Source organism: Hoplias malabaricus, chromosome 11 (assembly GCF_029633855.1).
Source record: "Hoplias malabaricus isolate fHopMal1 chromosome 11, fHopMal1.hap1, whole genome shotgun sequence".
In the NCBI taxonomy this organism is placed as follows: Eukaryota; Metazoa; Chordata; class Actinopteri; order Characiformes; family Erythrinidae; genus Hoplias; species Hoplias malabaricus.
The window spans coordinates 35,354,951-35,373,250 of NC_089810.1; the positions used below are offsets into that span (position 1 = coordinate 35,354,951).

Genomic DNA, 18,300 nt, shown 5'->3' on the forward strand with positions numbered 1-18,300 from the left:
CCCACGCAGACACAGGGAGAACACACCACACTCCTCACAGACAGTCACCCGGAGGAAACCCACGCAGACACAGGGAGAACACACCACACTCCTCACAGACAGTCACCCGGAGGAAACCCACGCAGACACAGGGAGAACACACCACACTCCACACAGACAGTCACCCGGAGGAAACCCACGCAGACACAGGGAGAACACACCACACTCCTCACAGACAGTCACCCGGAGGAAACCCACGCAGACACAGGGAGAACACACCACACTCCTCACAGACAGTCACCTGGAGGAAACACACGCAGACACAGGGAGAACACACCTCACAGACAGTCACCCGGAGGAAACCCATGCAGATACAAGGAGAACACACCAACTCCACACAGACACTCACCCGGAGGAAACCCACGCAGACACAGGGAGAACACACCACACTCCTCACAGACAGTCACCCGGAGGAAACCCACGCAGACACAGGGAGAACACACCACACTCCTCACAGACAGTCACCCGGAGGAAACACACGCAGACACAGGGAGAACACACCACACTCCTCACAGACAGTCACCCGGAGGAAACACACGCAGACACAGGGAGAACACACCTCACAGACAGTCACCCGGAGGAAACCCATGCAGATACAGGGAGAACACACCAACTCCACACAGACACTCACCCGGAGGAAACCCATGCGGACACAGGGAGAATACACCACACTCCTCACAGACAGTCACCCGGAGAAACCCACACAGGGAGAACACACCTCACAGACAGTCACCCGGAGGAAACCCATGCAGATACAGGGAGAACACACCAACTCCACACAGACAGTCACCCGGAGCAGAACTTTAACCCACAACCTCCAGGGCCCTGGAGCTGTGTGACTGCATCACTACCTGCAGCGTCACCCCTACAGTAACAGCATCTGGGAAGGTTTTAGGTGTTGGAGCATTGTCTGTCCCTCTGAGGAGTTGATGTCTTTCAATAAAATAAACATTAGTGAAGGCAGGTTCTAGTATTGCATATATTTACTATATTTTCTATCTATGTATCTATCTCAGCAACTTTAACCTTGCCCATTCACAAATTAAAAGGAATTATATATATATATGGTCTCAAGTGAGCTGACTTTTATAGAAAATGTAAAATAATAAATAATCACTTTTACAGTTTTTTAATATTATTCATCATTTCTTGGCAAAACTAAGTCGCTTCATTTTTTTAAATCATATATTTATTTTATTTCCAATCAAGTTTAATTACTGGAGTGATTATCTTATTCAAGTAAGAAGGCTTTTATTCTAGATTAGATCCTGCACCCGTCTAGTTCATCCGTCGTCAATGTCACTGAAGTGTGCACTTCATCGAGTGTGCTAGGGCTTAACTGCTCGGATTGGGAGACGATCGTACTGCAGGAAATCTTCAATCTAACCGGAAGACTGGGCTGAGTCCCGTTTAGATGTTTGTATATGTATATATTTACCTGTTTTGTTTATATGTATTAACTGTACAGCTTATGGTTCATCTTGTTTTCGTTGTAAGCGCTTAATAAATATGTACTGAGCGCTAAAATGGCTAGAGCGGCGGGAGAGATCATTCATTTAAACGTCGGAGGAAAGAGGCGAGTCTCCACTGAATATTTTGGATCATTCTCTAACATTTAATAATGTTTTAACTCTTTGTACGTGTTCATTAAACATTAAACACTTTAAGTTTGTTTGTATCACCTTCTAAATTGACTTAAAATATTTCTTAGACCAGTTTATGCGTGAACGTGAAGCTTTAGATGTGTTTCGGTGAGTGTTGATGAATCTAAAACCAATCTTATCGGTATTTTACAGTCGATATAATTTAATGTTTTAAAAATATTAAACCGAAATAAGACTGGGAAATGTTCTCCTTACCACTTTTTGAGCTCAAATTTTGAGCAATTTTTTGTCATTATTTCTTTTAATTATTTCAGCAAATTAATTATTCTAATGTTGAGAACAGATATCACTATGTTATATATAAACTGGTAAAGCAAAATTACTCTTTTGTTTCAAAATGTAGATCACCATGTACCAGGTGTGAAAGTGTAAATAAAATACATAGATAGAAAAAGAGAGATAACCTTATTGATTTAAAAATATTACAGGGTTGGGCTTATGAAGCTGAATAGATCCGTATTTCAGTCACATGTGATGATGTTTTTAATGGCATTATTAAATTCACTTAACCAGCTAGTGCTGCTGCCGAGTTGTGTGTTTGGCAGTCACCCCTAGAGCTCAGACATGTCATTCGATTCCCGCTCCGGGTGACTGTCTGTGAGGAGTTGATGTGTTCTCCCTGTGTCTGCGTGGGTTTCCTCTGGGTGACTGTCTGTGAGGAGTGTGGTGTGTTCTCCCCGTGTCCGCGTGGGTTTCCTCCGGGTCACTGTCTGTGAGGAGTGTGGTGTGTTCTCCCCGTGTCCGCGTGGGTTTCCTCCGGGTGACTGTCTGTGAGGAGTGTGGTGTGTTCTCCCCTTGTCCGCGTGGGTTTCCTCCGGGTGCTCCGATTTCCTTCCACAGTCCAAAAACACACGTTGGTAGGTGGATTAGCGACTCAAAAGTGTCCGTACGTGTGAGTGAATGTGTGTGTTGCACTGTGAAGGACTGGCGCCCCCTCCAGGGTGTATTCCCGCCTTGCGCCCAATGATTCCAGGTAGGCTCTGGACCCACGGTGACCCTGAACTGGATAAGGGTTACAGATAATGAATGAATGAATAATAGAGTTTAGGTTTAATGAAGGCCAATAAATATTGCTTACCATTTTCACTCATTTTCAGATGAGTCTCCACTTACAAACAGTTTCTATTAAAATGGTCAGAGATAATATTTAATATCGTATAATAATATGGAGAGGTGGAAAACTGACAAGGACTTTTTTCTGCGTGCTCAAATAATTAGTTTACAGGCATTCAGACCACATTAATTTTTTATCTTAATATACTCCACAGGTTCAGCACCTCTAAACAGACCCTGACATGGGTCCCAGACTCCTTTTTCTCCAGGTCAGTACAGTCCTCTTCATATATTTTCTCTATTCAGAGGGAACATTAACTTTAAATATCGTTTGTAAATGATTATGATCTAACAACATAAACACACATTTTTTGTGTTGTGCATTTTTGATGCAGCGTGCAGATTATTACAGTTAATACAGTGCTAATACAGCGCAGAAACTCTTGTAAATAATTCATCATTTTCATTTATTTTAACATTGCAACATTGCTTTTACTTCATTCCTAAAAGTGCAGGGTGTAATATTCACCACCAAAAAGCAGCAAACAGTATTCATGAAAGTTACTATTTATTATATTCACATTTTATAAATCTGGAGAGAGAGAGAGAGAGAGTGAGAGATAGAGATAGAGAGTGAGAGATAGAAAGAGAGAGTGAGAGATAGAAAGAGAGAGTGAGAGATAGAAAGAGAGAGTGAGAGATAGAAAGAGAGAGTGAGAGATAGAGATAGAGAGTGAGAGCAAGAGAGAGAGAGCAAGAGAAAGAGAGAGAGTGTGAGAGCAAGAGAGAGAGATAGAAAGAGAGAGCGAGAGAGTGAGAGCAAGAGATAGAGTGAGCGAGAGATAGAGAGAGAGCATGAGAGAGAGTGAGAGAAAGGGAGAGAGTGAGAGTGAAAGAGAGAGTGTGAGAGTGAGAGTGAGAGATAGAAAGAGAGAGTGAGAGATAGAAAGAGAGAGTAAGAGATAGAAAGAGAGAGTGAGAGATAGAAAGAGAGTGAGAGATAGAGAGAGAGAGTGAGAGATAGAGATAGAGAGTGAGAGCAAGAGAGAGAGAGCAAGAGAGAGAGAGCAAGAGAAAGAGAGAGAGTGTGAGAGCAAGAGAGAGAGATAGAAAGAGAGAGCGAGAGAGTGAGAGCAAGAGATAGAGTGAGCGAGAGATAGAGAGAGTGAGAGAAAGGGAGAGAGTGAGAGTGAAAGAGAGAGTGTGAGAGCGAGAGCGAGAAAGAGAAACAGAGAGAGATGTTTATATATTTGTCTGGATATTGTACACAAATAAGACAATAAAACATTTCCACTTTTCAGTCTCCTGAGTGGGCGAATATCTACATTAAAAGATGAAACTGGAGCGGTAAGAGGTTTTCTTTTTATTTCTCCCTCATTAACCAGCCTTGAGGAATATACAGGATGTCTTTTTTTGCTACGGAATGTGTATTTTTAACACTTTTTCTTATTCATTTTTATTAGATTTTCATAGATCGAGATCCTTCACTTTTCGCCCCCATTCTGAACTTCTTGCGCACTAAAGAACTGCACCCCAGGTAAATCACCACTATAAATAAGTAATATATGTTTGATATGATGCCACATTTGAAAATCTCTTTCCCTGCTGTATTTAAAATGTTATTTTGTGTAGCAGTCTTTAATTACCTTAAAATATACCATAAGAATATGAACTGATTAGAATGGAAAAACATCTTTAGCTTGATATGTTGTACATTATGTATAAGGTATAACATTAATATAAATATATACCGTATACTATGCAATACCAATATACATTATAAGGGCTGTGTACACATTTTTGAACATACAGTGTGTACCTTTTACAGACTTTCTGGCATGATCTGTATTTGAAACATTGTTGCTTACATTTTTAGATTCTTCCTGATCATGATCCTGATGAAATGTTGTATTTTGTGAGAATTTCTCATTAACTCTAATAAAATATTATAAATGTATCTGCACTGATACAGGTCCATAGATGTACATTTACTGATGCATGAAGCTGAATTCTATGGAATCACTCCATTAGGTAAGAGCAACAATGTATATTTAGTACAATGTATAATTAGATTTAATTATACTGCTATTTGGGGCGGCACGGTGATGCAGCAGGTAGTGTTGCAGTCATACAGCTCCAGGGACCTGGAGGTTGTGGGTTAGATTCCGGCTCCGGGTGACTGTCTGTGAGGAGTGTGGTGTGTTCTCCCTGTGTCTGTGTGGGTTTCCTCCGGGTGACTGTCTGTGAGGAGTGTGGTGTGTTCTCCCTGTGTCTGTGTGGGTTTCCTCCGGGTGACTGTCTGTGAGGAGTGTGGTGTGTTCTCCCTGTGTCTGTGTGGGTTTCCTCCGGGTGACTGTCTGTGAGGAGTGTGGTGTGTTCTCCCTGTGTCCACGTGAGTTTCCTCTGGGTGACTGTCTGTGAGGAGTGTGGTGTGTTCTCCCTGTTTCCGCGTGAGTTTCCTCCGGGTGACTGTCTGTGAGGAGTGTGGTGTGTTCTCCCTGTGTCTGTGTGGGTTTCCTCCGGGTGACTGTCTGTGAGGAGTGTGGTGTGTTCTCCCTGTGTCTGCGTGAGTTTCCTCCGGGTGACTGTCTGTAAGGAGTGTGGTGTGTTCTCCCTGTGTCCGCGTGAGTTTCCTCTGGGTGACTGTCTGTGAGGAGTGTGGTGTGTTCTCCCTGTGTCCGCGTGAGTTTCCTCCGGGTGACTGTCTGTAAGGAGTGTGGTGTGTTCTCCCTGTGTCTGCCTGGGTTTCCTCTGGGTGACTGTCTGTGAGGAGTGTGGTGTGTTCTCCCTGTGTCCGCGTGGGTTTCCTCCGGGTGACTGTCTGTGAGGAGTGTGGTGTGTTCTCCCTGTGTCTGCGTGGGTTTCCTCCGGGTGACTGTCTGTGAGGAGTGTGGTGTGTTCTCCCTCTGTCTGCCTGGGTTTCCTCCGGGTGACTGTCTGTGAGGAGTGTGGTGTGTTCTCCCTGTGTCTGCGTGGGTTTCCTCCGGGTGCTCCAGTTTCCTCCCACAGTCCAAAAACACGTTGGTTGGTGGATTGGTGACTCCAAAGTGTCCGTAGGTGTGAGTGAGTGTGTGTGTTGCTCTGTGAAGGACTGACGCCCCCAAGGTATATTCCCACCTTGCGCCCAATGATTCCAGGTAGGATCTTGACCCACCGCGACCCTGAACTGGATAAGCGCTTACAGATAATGAATACTGCTATTAGTCCTGTAGTACTATTAATATTTGGTAATTTATGTTGATAAACCCAAATTAAAATGGCCTGCATTTATTTTGCTTTGGTATCTAGATTCAGTCAAGCTCCTCACTAATTGATTATCACTAAAGAAGCTAGACTGAAGACCTTAGATGGTTGATTAACTAAAAGGAGGACTCAACCATTCACATTCTGATTTATAGTAGGTGGGCTCAAACATCACTCTAGAACCCTTTTATAGTTGTAGATATGTTATTATTTGTGAATAAGAGCCATGGTGTAACCACGTTTCTGTGAGTTTGCTTGAAATGTCCAATGCAAATATGGAATAACTTTTTTGATTTTAACGTCTCTGTAAGTGACCAAAACAATCCAGCGTTCCTATTCTAGTGCTAACAGATTGTACATAAAGACTGTGGTCATATCTGAGTGCATAAATATATTTATAATACATTTAATAGAACCCTTTTTGCCAAAAGTGTACCTATATAAATTACAGTTCACCACTGAGTTTTGTGTTTGTGTTTGTTGTCTCCACAGTGCGTAAGCTGCAGTTGTGTGATGAGTTAGACCGATCGTCATGTGGCTCTGTGCTGTTTAATGGATACCTGCCTCCTCCAGGTGAGACACTCTCTACTGGAGAAATTACGAATTGATGGCAGTTTGTTTTAGTTTAATTTGTTGTTTTTTTGTATTGTTATCTAAAATACAGTATATTTTATGTATTTAATGAATCTTCTGCAGTTGCTGGTTTAGCAAAAGCACACACATTTGTGCTCATTTTAAGTGATCGGGGTGCCCTGAATACTGTTTTATAATCTGGACACATGTTGTTTAGATATGTTATTCATTTTGATGTCTATTTGCTGTAATTTTTGGAAAGATTCTATTAGTCTCCCCATTTTTTCTGCTGTTATTTTAGTTTTCAGTAATATTATTTTTGCATTTCAGTGTCTTTATCTCTCTCTCTCTCTCTCTCTCTCTCTCTCTGTCTTTCTGTGTGTATGTAAATCAGTGTATCCAGTGAAACGGAGGAACAGACACAGTGTTGCTGGTTCACAGTTTGTTGTGGGCAGGGGGCCACTGGAGCGAGCACCGGTCAGACGAAGTAACACCATGCCTCCAAACCTTGGCAACTCAGGCATTCTGGGTAAATCTGCTGCAGAGGAGAGACCCACAGGTATCAGGTTATGCTATTTACATAAACCGAGTCATGGTCACACAAAAACGTTGTTCCTCCAAACTTCGGTTACATGTTGCACTCTGTTAAACTCTCAGGCTGAATGGATAAGTAGAAAGGATTTGGAAAAATGGTATGGTTAAATTCATGGTCATTACCAGGATCCTGTGAACAGCCACCTTTTAAATAATTTAGGCCTCAGTTAGAGTCAGAACTTGCAAATATACCAATGATACTTAAACATTTAAAAATGAATATTAAAGTAGATTTCTAATACACAAAACAGCTATTTCAAGTGATGTATTTTTATTGGAGAGACGTGACCGGTCTGAGCTTTGTGCTCCACCAGAGGGCAGTGAAGAAATGTGTCTTTTTAGATTTAGTCAGAGTTTCCGATGTGTTTATTCAAGGGAAGAGGGTAGGAAGACTGGTGCAGCAGTCTAAAAGCTATTGACTTTGTTCATAGGGAAAGAAAGCCTCAGTGAACAAGAAACAGCTCCATCCAGCTCATATTTTACACTCTACTTCTATATGTTTAATGTTAAAACTTGATGGAGTGATCATGTTTTCTTAATTCTCAAACATTTTCTCATCCTTTTTTCTAAATGTTCTGTATATTTTTACTTTTCCAGGTCAGGTGTCAGATTCTGGAATGGTGCGTATTATTTGTGGGCACCACAACTGGATTGCAGTGGCCTACGCACAGTTTGTGGTCTGTTACAGGTAAGTATCTTCTCCTAAAGGCTCTTTGCTAGAGGCTTGTGAAGCTATGGATACTGGAAACCTGTGCTAGCATTTCTCCTGCGGTGTTGCTATCAGTGTGTGAAGAGTGGGAGAAGAGGGTTGCATTGACAATCCAACACAATGGTCAGCACTTTGAACACATTTTATAAGTGGTCAGAAATTGTAAATAACTCATGAAAGAATAAAGTTATGTTAAAATCAAGTACACCATTGTTTTTCAGTGAAATTCTCAATAAGTTTGATGTGTCACATGACCCTCTTCCCATTGAAAAAACAAAAGTTGGATAAAAAATGGCCACCATGGTCACCACCCATCTTCCCCCCTCCCAAATACTAATGTGCCACAAACAGGAAGTTAATATCACCAACCATTCCCATTTTATTAAGGTGTATCCATATAAATGGCCCACCCTGTACATTCTACAACCCCTGTTTTCATAAAATCTAAATAAAAACAAAATTCAATGCCCTGTGATTTATTTGAGTCCTATATTTAATAGAAAATGGTACAAAATCAACATTGTAATAATAAGTTAAATTTGAGAATTAGATGCTAGCAACATGTTTCAAAAACTTTGGCTGTTTGGTACTGAGGAGACCAGTTGCTGTAATTTTGAAAGCAAATGTTTTCCCATTCTTGCATGTTATAGGACAGCTACTTATCTGCTCAGGGTCTCAGTAATAGTCTTTTCATTTAATTTCTGGACTAATTTTTGCACCCGGCCACTTTTACTGAGAAGCCATGCTGTTTCCATTCATGCAAGATGTGGATTGGACTTGTCTTACTGAAATTAACAAAGTTTTCCCCATAAAAAGATGTTCTCTGTATAGCAGCATGTTTTTTCAAGACCTGTGTATATCCTTCAGCATTAACAGTGCCTTCACAAATGAACAAACCACCTAAGCCAGTCTCCTCTTTATACCAGAGGATGTGGCATCCACCATTTCCAATAAGAATCTGTCTTTAGTGCAGTGACACCTGAAGGCTTATAATGGTTTCTATTGGTCAATTGTAAAAAAAAAACACTCTATAATAGACTATAATATTTGTTTAATATATACAGTCACTTAATCTAACTTTAATACAAGACAAAGTGATTGTCTGTAGTCTGTTTAAGTTGGAATGGGTTCCCCTTCCTTCTAAACGAACCATGTTATCCTGAACATTGTATTGTTTAATCATGGTGCCTCTTGATAAACTAATATTTGATCCTAACCTTAAGTTGTTAAGATGCTTCTCTCTCTCTCTCTCTCTCTCTCTCTCTCTCTCTCTCTCTCTCTCTCCCTCTCCCTCTCCCTCTCTCTCTCTCTCTCTCTCTCCCTCTCCCTCTCTCTCTCTCTCCCTCTCCCTCTTCCAGGGTTAAGGAGTCGACTGGTTGGCAACAGGTGTTTACAAGCCCCAGACTCGACTGGATCATCGACCGAGTTGCTCTCAATGCCAAAGTCATGGGTGGCTCTTTGGCAGACAACGATAAGATGGTTGCTGTGGCATCTGGCACTGAGATCATATTGTGGACTATCTGTCCCGATGGCAATGGCAATGAGATTGGTACGATCCCAACATGATCATAATGCTTATTGTAAATTATAATACACAGATATAGATACCGCACATGGCACCTGTACAGAGCAATGAAATGCAGTTTAAAATATTCCAAAAAGTACAGAATATAATGCTCATTCTCATGCTTTGAAGGATTTTTTATTATTACATTGTTTATTATTATTATTATTATATATTGTACACACATTCCTGTGGAAAGCATTCTAAATGTTGTAAACTAAATGATTAGTGCAGTATAATTATGTTATTATTATTATTATTATTATTATTATTATTATCATCAGTAGTAGTTGATGTAAGGGTGGTGCCACTCTTTTGTGTATTTACAATTTTGTATAATATTGTAGTATTAATTATGTTATTATTGTATGTACATTTCATTAATCACGTTCCTTGTAATTCTTAAAAAGACATTAAAATTAGTTGCTTTAACCACCTGCTTTTCTTTTAATAATTTTCATATGGTCAGTAAAATAAATGAATATCATAGATTTTTAAAGTGACCCATTTTTATATATTAATCTGATGAGTAGCTCACAGTAGTCTGCACTTTGTACTCGGGACAGATATCAAACCTCTGGATAACCCTAATCTGTGTCTGCGTGTCTGACTGGGTCTGCCTGTGTTTGGGTTCTGCAGGTGTGTTCAGTCTCAATGTTCCTGTGGAGGCTCTGTTCTTTGTGGGAAACCAATTGATTGCAACCAGCCACACAGGGAAAGTGGGAGTGTGGAATGCTGTTACCAAACACTGGCAGGTCAGTTTAACTCCCAGTGATTGATATTTACAAGATATTTACAAAAGAGATGGTTTATGGTAAAGAAAGAAAAACACATTTTCCTCACTTTTTATAGTAATATTAATAATAATTTGTGTCACATTTTAAATGTATACAGTGCAGCTCAAAGTGCTGCACATATGGGTTAACTGCAATCTCTCTCTCTCTCTCTCTCTCTGCAGAATCAGGATGTGGTTCCCATTAACAGTTATGACACTGCTGGCTCCTTCCTCATTCTTGGCTGCAATAATGGATCCATTTACTATATTGGTCAGTACTGATGCTGCACAGAGTGACGATTTGAGAAACACCCTCTTTTACTTGCACTCCTTGCCACTTTATTAGATTGTACTAATTGTTTATACATGGCCCTGATTTAATTCATTTGTTCACTACGTGCCACTGATTGACACCAATACAAAATCTAGTCTTTTGGCAGTTTTTGCTGTTACTTTTTAGCGGTTACAAATTTCTTTTCTGCGTAACCCTTTATTAAGCTTCCAGAATTTTTCATTCATTACTTTACTAATTGATCAGTTTATGACACAGGACAGATGTTGTCCAGATATTTTTATGTGATGAGCTTGATAGTGTTCCACCACATCAGCGGTCCTATGGCAATAGACTGAACATTAATGAAGGAGAAAAATGGTTTCTGAAAAATGACGGGATGTTGTTTAACCTAGGGTGTGTTAAGCATAAGGATCATTGCTGTACACCTCTAATCTCTAATGGTTGTGGATGAGCCTAAGGTCACTCTGCCCAACGGCCAGAACCATGAAAGTCATGAAACATCCTCCGAATCATGAAAGTCTGTTTTAAATCCTCACAGCACTGTCCCAGCATCTAGTGTAAAGTATTCCCAAAAGAGTAGATAATGTAACTGCAGCAAAGAGCGACAGACCCCTGATTAATAATCTTCAGTAAGAAATTGTGGAAGGCGGTGTCCATATCTTTGACCATATAATGTGCATTTGTTTGATTGTGCATTTGAATGTGTGTGTGTGTGTGTGTGTGTGTGTGTGTGTGTGTGTGTGTGTGTGTGTGTGTGTGATTGCAGATGTACAGAAGTTTCCACTGCGGATGAAGGATAATGATCTATTGGTGACTGAGCTGTACAGAGATCCTAGTGAAGATGCCATAACAGCCCTTAGTGTCTACCTCACACCAAAAACAAGTATGAAACTCACACAAACACACACACACACACACACATAAAGCTTAGAATCCCACCAGGAGGAGAACTGTGCTGGTAAAGAAACCCAAAAGGAGAGTAGCACAGTTTAAAGTTCACCAGTAAGAGATGATCATGGCTAAAATATATCAATTAGAGGATGACGTGGCTACATGTAATGAGTAGGAAAGCAGGTAGCTAGAATTAATCAGTGGAAGGGCTATAAAACCTAAGAATATTTTAAAGTTTGATAGCTCTTCCACTAATGAATAAGCAGCAATAGGAGAGCAATTTAGTTAGAAATGAACCAATATGAAAAAATAGGAGAACTTTACAGCTACAGATTCTACAAAAGGACAAAAGCGTAGTAAAAATTCAAACAAAAAAAAAGGAATAATGATTTGGCTGCGAATGACGCTGCTAAAATTCACCAATACCAGATTGCCATGTTTACAAATCCAATAATAAATTAATTGCAAACCTGTAAGCTCACCAACACTGTTAGAAATGTCTTGTACGAATAAATGTTAGTTCAGTGAAAGTACAACTCTACTTAAATCTAAATATAAAAATTCCAACTTAAAGCAGTGGTTATGAAGTCCTTAAAGGAACACTATTTGCCTTTTTCTAGAAAAAAGTCCAAACAGAATAGGGTATAATTACAATTTCTAACCAGTGCTGAAGATGAACCCTTGATGGTACTACCACAGAGAGAGTGAAGGCTACCACCACAGGTATTCCTTCATTGTGTGTGGGAAGACAGATCAGACTGTGTTTGTATTAATTCATAGTATGTAGGAACATTTTTACTTTCCTATCACAGCAACATCAGTGCAGTCATATTTTAATGAGACTGCACTGATGTTGCTGTGATAGGAAAGTAAAAATGTAATGTTCTTTCATTACACAGTTTACAGGAGGCTTCGTCAGTGTTATAACCCTGTGTCTGTCTGTTGCAGGTGACAGTGGGAACTGGATAGAGATTGCGTATGGCACCAGTTCAGGGACAGTACGTGTGATAGTGCAACACCCTGAGACAGTGGGGTCAGGCCCTCAGCTCTTCCAAACTTTCTCTGTTCACCGCAGTCCGGTCACTAAAATCATGCTCTCAGAAAAACACCTCATCTCAGGTACTGTTACTAAATTTCACATTCATATCAAAGCTTTGAGGACACCTGGTGTTTTTGTGTAGGTTTATAATAACCACATAGGGGTCTCTGTATTGCTTTTAACTACACATGTCGGTACACCAGATATCTGCCTAGCACATCTTGTGTTTGTTTAAAATGCGTGTATTGACCCTCATCAAGTGTTTGCTTTGATCTGAGTGGACAAATCTACACACAGCTGTCAAATGTTGCCACGACTGGCAATTTATCAGCGCTTTTTGACCCTGCTGCTAAAAGCCGAGGTGTGCAAAAGAAAGTGTAGTGCAGCCCCTTAACGTTTTATCAGTTGAATATAGAGGACAGTAATAGCACATGTAAATCTTTTGAGCAATATTCATTGCCATGTTGTGCTGGGAGTTAAGACAAAGGCCATGCCCTTGTTATGATTTTGTTGTTTAAACTACCTTTGGATAAAAAGCGCTTTAGTAATTTTCTAAAGAAAAACCCAAATCTGCTTTTCAGGTTTGGAATATATTTTGATGAATGTGAAATTAAGAGGTAATTAAATCAATGGGAAAGGTCTTGACTGACATGATTATATCTGGGGTAAGGTTTAGAAAATTAGATTTTAGTTTTTTCGCACACATCTACTTTAAGTGCACTGACATTAAATGGCAGTCTTCAAACTCTGATATTTTTAAAACTAATGACTCACTAACTCCCCTATGTGTGTATAAAGCTCACACACTCATCGGAAACTCTGAAAGTTGTATCTTGTTGTTAAATCTGCTACACTGCTCTTGACTCCAGTGTGTTTTGTTTGTTTAATAAACAGGAGCCCGTAGCTGTTGTAGGAGTTCACTGAGTTGACAGTGTGTGTGTGTGTGTGTGTAGTGTGTGCAGATAATAATCATGTCCGAACCTGGACAGTGACTCGTTTCCGAGGCATGATTTCCACTCAGCCCGGCTCCACCCCCCTCACCTCCTTTAAGATCCTTTCTCTCGATGACATTGATGGACATGGGGGCTGCGCTGCCGGAACTGAGATCGGTAAGAGTCCAAAATTGTGACATGATTGCAACAAACCCAAAGAACATTCTAGAGAGGCCTAGAACACCAAAATTAGAAGCCACAGTAATATCTTTTTTTGCTGTTTTTGTCAGAAACCACACACATATGTTTTTAGTTACACTGATATGTGATCATGTTTATATTCATTTATACATGGGCTATCATATTTTAAAACATATATTTTTTAAATTTATTCTAAGGTCCATATGGAGAGCGAGATGAGCAGCAGGTGTTTATTCAGCGTGTTGTTCCTGACACTGATAAACTCTACGTTAGACTCTCCTCCAATGGAAAACGGTGAAATACACTCAACCACAAACTTCCACATTATCTTTTTCAATTTTTTAACAACCCATGACTCCTGTTTTCCTCAGTATTTAAAATGCAAATCCAAAAAGATACAACAAATATTAGAAAAAGAAAGAATGGTATGGAGAATGCAATAAAGAGAGAGAGAGAAAGCAATAGGTCTGTTCCACCAGTATCTTTCTAAGAATTTTACAAAATTTATTCCTAGGAAACATTATAAGAAATGGTGTCCATCATGATTCATGTCGTGTTCTTAAAGCGCAGCTATGTTCTTATTAGGGATGTGCATGGGTCCTCGAGCAGTTGGTTAAACGTTTAGATCTCTGTTTGAGTACCCGTTGAAGCTCTTGAAAAAGAGAAATCACATCTGACAGCACTTTGACTTAGAAAACAACAGCATGGTGTTCCCACTGTTCAGCTCCAAACTTACCTACAACAGTTTGACGGGTTCTATGTTCAGTCACGGAAAACGAAAACATCCTGCAAAGAAAGTAGAGCTAAACAGAAATAAGGGAAGATGTTTACTTCCAGATCATGAAAATATCATTCCCTCACTCTGAAATACAACTAAAACAAAATGGCAGTGGCAGGTATACAGTCCCACACTTTTGTAGAAGTTTGTTTACTGATGAGCAATGTTGAACCAGAATTAAAGACATGGCAAAGAGAGTAGAAAGGCTATATGGAGAGAGCTAATGCCACAAAAATTAAATTTAATCACCTGGACTGACAAACACAAGAGTGTTTGATGACAATAACATGTCAATACATACATGAATGAGAACTGCAAAGTTTGCAGTCGTGTTGTTTGGAAGAACGACCCTGCACAGGAAGAACACTGCTCCACAGTGAGTCCCTCAGCTCGCAAAACACGGTATAATAAAGCATTTCCCCTGCTGGTGGAAAGTGGATTTGCAGTCTTGATTGTTGCAGGTTATAGATTTTGGTTAATAATTCGTTAACTGTTACATATAAAAGTTATTTGAAATGCACAACCCTAGTTCTTGTAATGATGAATCCCAGTGTCTTAAATTGAAAGTACCTGCCCATTGTTCTTACTTAGCTAAGTATATTAGGGTGCGCTAATCTTGGAATTGCAGGGACAATTGGTGACATTGTTAGAGCTATTTTCTTTAGTCCCCCTCACCCGTCTTTTTCTTTAGTTCTTTAATCCCTCTCCCATCCCCTAAAATACTGAATCATCACATATTTGGACACTAAAAAGTGTGTTCCGTATTGAACCAATAGAGGACGCTCTTTGTTTCATACATGTTTAAGGTTAAACTATTAAGACAGAAGGTTTGTTTCTTTCTCACATGCACAGTAAGCCAGAGCTCCTCCGGTCTTTACCCAGAGGAGCTGTAAGTGTGAACGTAAACGTCCGTGAACCACATGTCTAAAGTAAAATGAATATTTCCATCTGTCAGAAGATAAGGAAAATCTCCAGCTGTATGTAAAAGGGCACCTCTAGAATATATCTGATCCCGACTCTCTGGACATTTTCCAGTGTTCATATGTGAAAACTGCTTAAGTCTTAGCCCATAAGAAAGTCAGACTCTAGGAATGAACAAATGTTTCATGAGTGCTTAGAAGTCTAACATATTCTCTGTGTGTTCTTAGTGTGTGTGAGGTCCGTTCAGTGGACAGTACACCCATCACAGCATTCGTGGTCCATGAGTGTGAGGGCTCCAGCCGGATCGGGTCCAGACCTCGGCGATATCTCTTCAGTGGCCATGGCAACGGCAGCATCCAGATGTGGGACCTCACCACGGCCATGGAGATTGCTGGGAAAGTGGACATCAAAGGTCATCAAAATTTCATTTTTCAAGGGGCTCATTTTTCACCCACATTAACATATATTTAGCATATTAGAATTGTCCGTATCATCCACAATTCACATATCCATAGGTTGCAGCTAACATCACAGTGTAGAGTAGCCGCCATATTGAAGACCTACACATTACTCAAACACACAAATAAAAATTGTGATATTTAAATTGATTTTATTGTTTCTGTCAACACTTTTAGTCCTCATTTAGACGATAAAAGGAAAGAAATATAAGTATGGACCCCTGACCCATTATTTTGTGTGTGTGTTTTTTATAGCTCTAGGAGGCCCTACAGAAGAGGAATTGTTGGAGTTGTTGGATCAGTGTGACTTAGCATTGACCAGAACTCCAGACATGAGTCCAGCAGCATCTCTCACACACTCCATTCGCAACTCCACCTGCAGGTATATACACACACACACACACAGAGCTGCACATACTTCAGTATCATCTTAATTTGCAGGTATACGTACATACACACTCTACACATCTGTCTTAAATTTTAGGGGATAGGCAAAAAATGTAATTACTATATTCCACCAAGTTGTAAGAAGCCCTAATCCGAAATCTAAATCATGTAGCTTTAGTGAAGCTTATTGATTATTTTCTCTTTCGATTTCTCTGTGCCTGTAGTCTCCAGTCTCAGCTGAATGACAACAGTCGTGGAGGAATAAATACTTGTCGTCCTGCAATGTCTCACACCGGGAGTCTTCCTCGTCATGCTCCTCTTCTTCCTTTTGGTCGAGCAAGAGACTTGCCAACTCATCTGGGTCAAAGCCAGAGCTCTCTTGCCAGCAGTGGGGGTGGTAGTCCACACCCAAGCCGGGAAAGAGACAGAGATCGTGACAAAGAGCGAGAGGCTTACCGGAGGGGCAGCTTCGTCGAGCGATGCCAGGAAAGAGTGAAAAATTCAGATTTCTCAGGTCCTGAGGGAGGGAGGCGAAGTTTAGCTGTATGCAGTGAATTGGAGGCTCGTTTGTGCCTCAGAACGCACCAATCAGCATCTTCAACATCAGCGGCATCATCATCCTCAGCATCAGCTAGAAGACCTGCAGTCAGCCCTTCCCCTTCTCCAGTCAGTCCAATCCGCTCACAGAAGCCAGTTTCTCCAAGGCGAGGCCCAACGTCACCAGTTACTGAAGCCACGCCCCCAGAGGTGGTGCCAAACCCAGACAGTCCAAGCTCTCCGCCACCCACCAGCCCCAAGCCACATATGAATGAGACCAGCTTCTGATTGGCTGCATTAAAGACCATGCAGAATGTTCACTGAAGGAGAAAAGTCGCAAGTTAGTGAAGCCACGGACCCAAAACTGGGTCTACACTGAGGCTCCACCCCTCTACAAACCATGAACAACATGAGACCAACTTCTGGAATGGCTGCTTTGGAAGCAGTGAAGTAAACACTGGATGGTTTTATCACTGGATTTTGAAGCCATGTCCCAGACGAGGGGCCTAAATCAGACAGCCCAAATACAAGACCTGCTTCTGATTAGCTGCAACATCATTTATTCATTTATTCATTATCTGTACCTGCTTATCCAGTTCAGGGTGGTGGTGGGTCCAGAGCCTACCCAGAATAATTGGGCACAAGGCAAGAACACATCCTGGACAGGGCGGCAACATAAGTGATATTGTTATTCACACTGGATGGTTGACTGCCACTGGTCAGTGAGGCCATGCCCCTTAGACAGGACTACACCAAAGCCCACCTCCACATATGGTCAAGACCTGCTTCAGATTGGCTACTTTGCTAAGGTTGTTGCAGCATGACTGACCTTCTGACTGGTCGCCTTGAAAATCACAAAGAGATGACATAGATCAGAGAACATTAACGGTATTAACAGCAGTTGGACTTGTTTCCACATTTTTTTTTGGCGCAGTAGTGGAAATAGCTCTGCAGTCAGCTTTGATACTTTTTTAAACTGTATTTGTTTTTCTAACTTTAATTTAAAACAATGTCTTCCAAAAAAAAAATGAAAAGAAAAAAAGTGTCTTAAAGAAGAAAATGTGAAGGATTCAGTCCTGGTCCTAGACATCTACCACCCTGGACATCTCTTATCAAACACACCCAGCTCTGAAATACAGATTCCCCTGAAGGCCTTCGTTACCTGGATCATGTGTGTTTGATTAGAGTTAACGTTAAACTGTGCAGGAGGTAGATCTCCAGGACCAAGTTTGGGCAGCCCTGCTTTAATGCATGAACAAGATTCAGGAAAATCACTCATATAAGTATTCATTTCATATTGGCCACAGAAATGCTCCAAAGTCACTTGGACTAAATAATGTGTTCGTTAATTTTCATTGAAAGCTTATAATATTCTGCTTTCTCAAGAGTTGTGGAATCATGATTTGTTCTCACGGGCAGGATATCCTCTTGTTGCATGTGTTTATCGAAATGACTGCTTTGTAAAGTGAAGGCAGGTGTACATTCTCATGTTAAACTAAAGATATTGCAATAATTGGAAACATTTCTGTACATGTAACTTACAAATGGATCAGTATGACATTAAAGGAAGATCCCAGCAATTTTTAAAATCTTATGTATCTGCTGCATATGTAGCAATCAGTCACCAAGGACAGTAATGTCCACACA

The 18,300-nt window shown here is 40.6% G+C and overlaps 1 protein-coding gene across 2 annotated transcripts; it reads left to right on the forward strand.

Moving 5' to 3' along the window:
* The first annotated feature begins 1,420 nt into the window (after positions 1-1,420).
* Positions 1,421-18,224, forward strand: shkbp1 (SH3KBP1 binding protein 1). Of its 2 annotated transcripts, none has more exons than XM_066684429.1 (18): positions 1,421-1,615; positions 2,972-3,025; positions 4,058-4,103; positions 4,220-4,293; positions 4,729-4,787; positions 6,492-6,572; positions 6,967-7,131; positions 7,764-7,854; positions 9,234-9,424; positions 10,079-10,194; positions 10,398-10,485; positions 11,276-11,392; positions 12,349-12,519; positions 13,393-13,548; positions 13,770-13,866; positions 15,499-15,683; positions 15,985-16,111; positions 16,341-18,224. In XM_066684429.1, the coding sequence occupies exons 1-18, from the start codon at positions 1,566-1,568 to the stop codon at positions 16,939-16,941; spliced, it is 2,469 nt and encodes an 822-aa protein (XP_066540526.1). In that variant the 5' UTR covers positions 1,421-1,565; the 3' UTR covers positions 16,942-18,224. The 2 variants fall into 2 exon arrangements, with proteins under 2 accessions (XP_066540526.1, XP_066540527.1); XM_066684430.1 differs by having other exon boundaries at positions 1,436-1,455.
* Positions 18,225-18,300: the final 76 nt, after the last annotated feature.

Bases quoted from the DNA above. Each gene is read 5' to 3' on its own strand.
- shkbp1 (XM_066684429.1), top strand. From the start codon at position 1,566: ATGGCTAGAGCGGCGGGAGAGATCATTCATTTAAACGTCGGAGGAAAG. The intron at 4,788-6,491 runs GTAAGAGCAACA...TTGTCTCCACAG, and splicing joins CTATGGAATCACTCCATTAG to TGCGTAAGCTGCAGTTGTGT. The intron at 13,867-15,498 runs GTGAAATACACT...GTGTGTTCTTAG, and splicing joins CTCTCCTCCAATGGAAAACG to TGTGTGTGAGGTCCGTTCAG.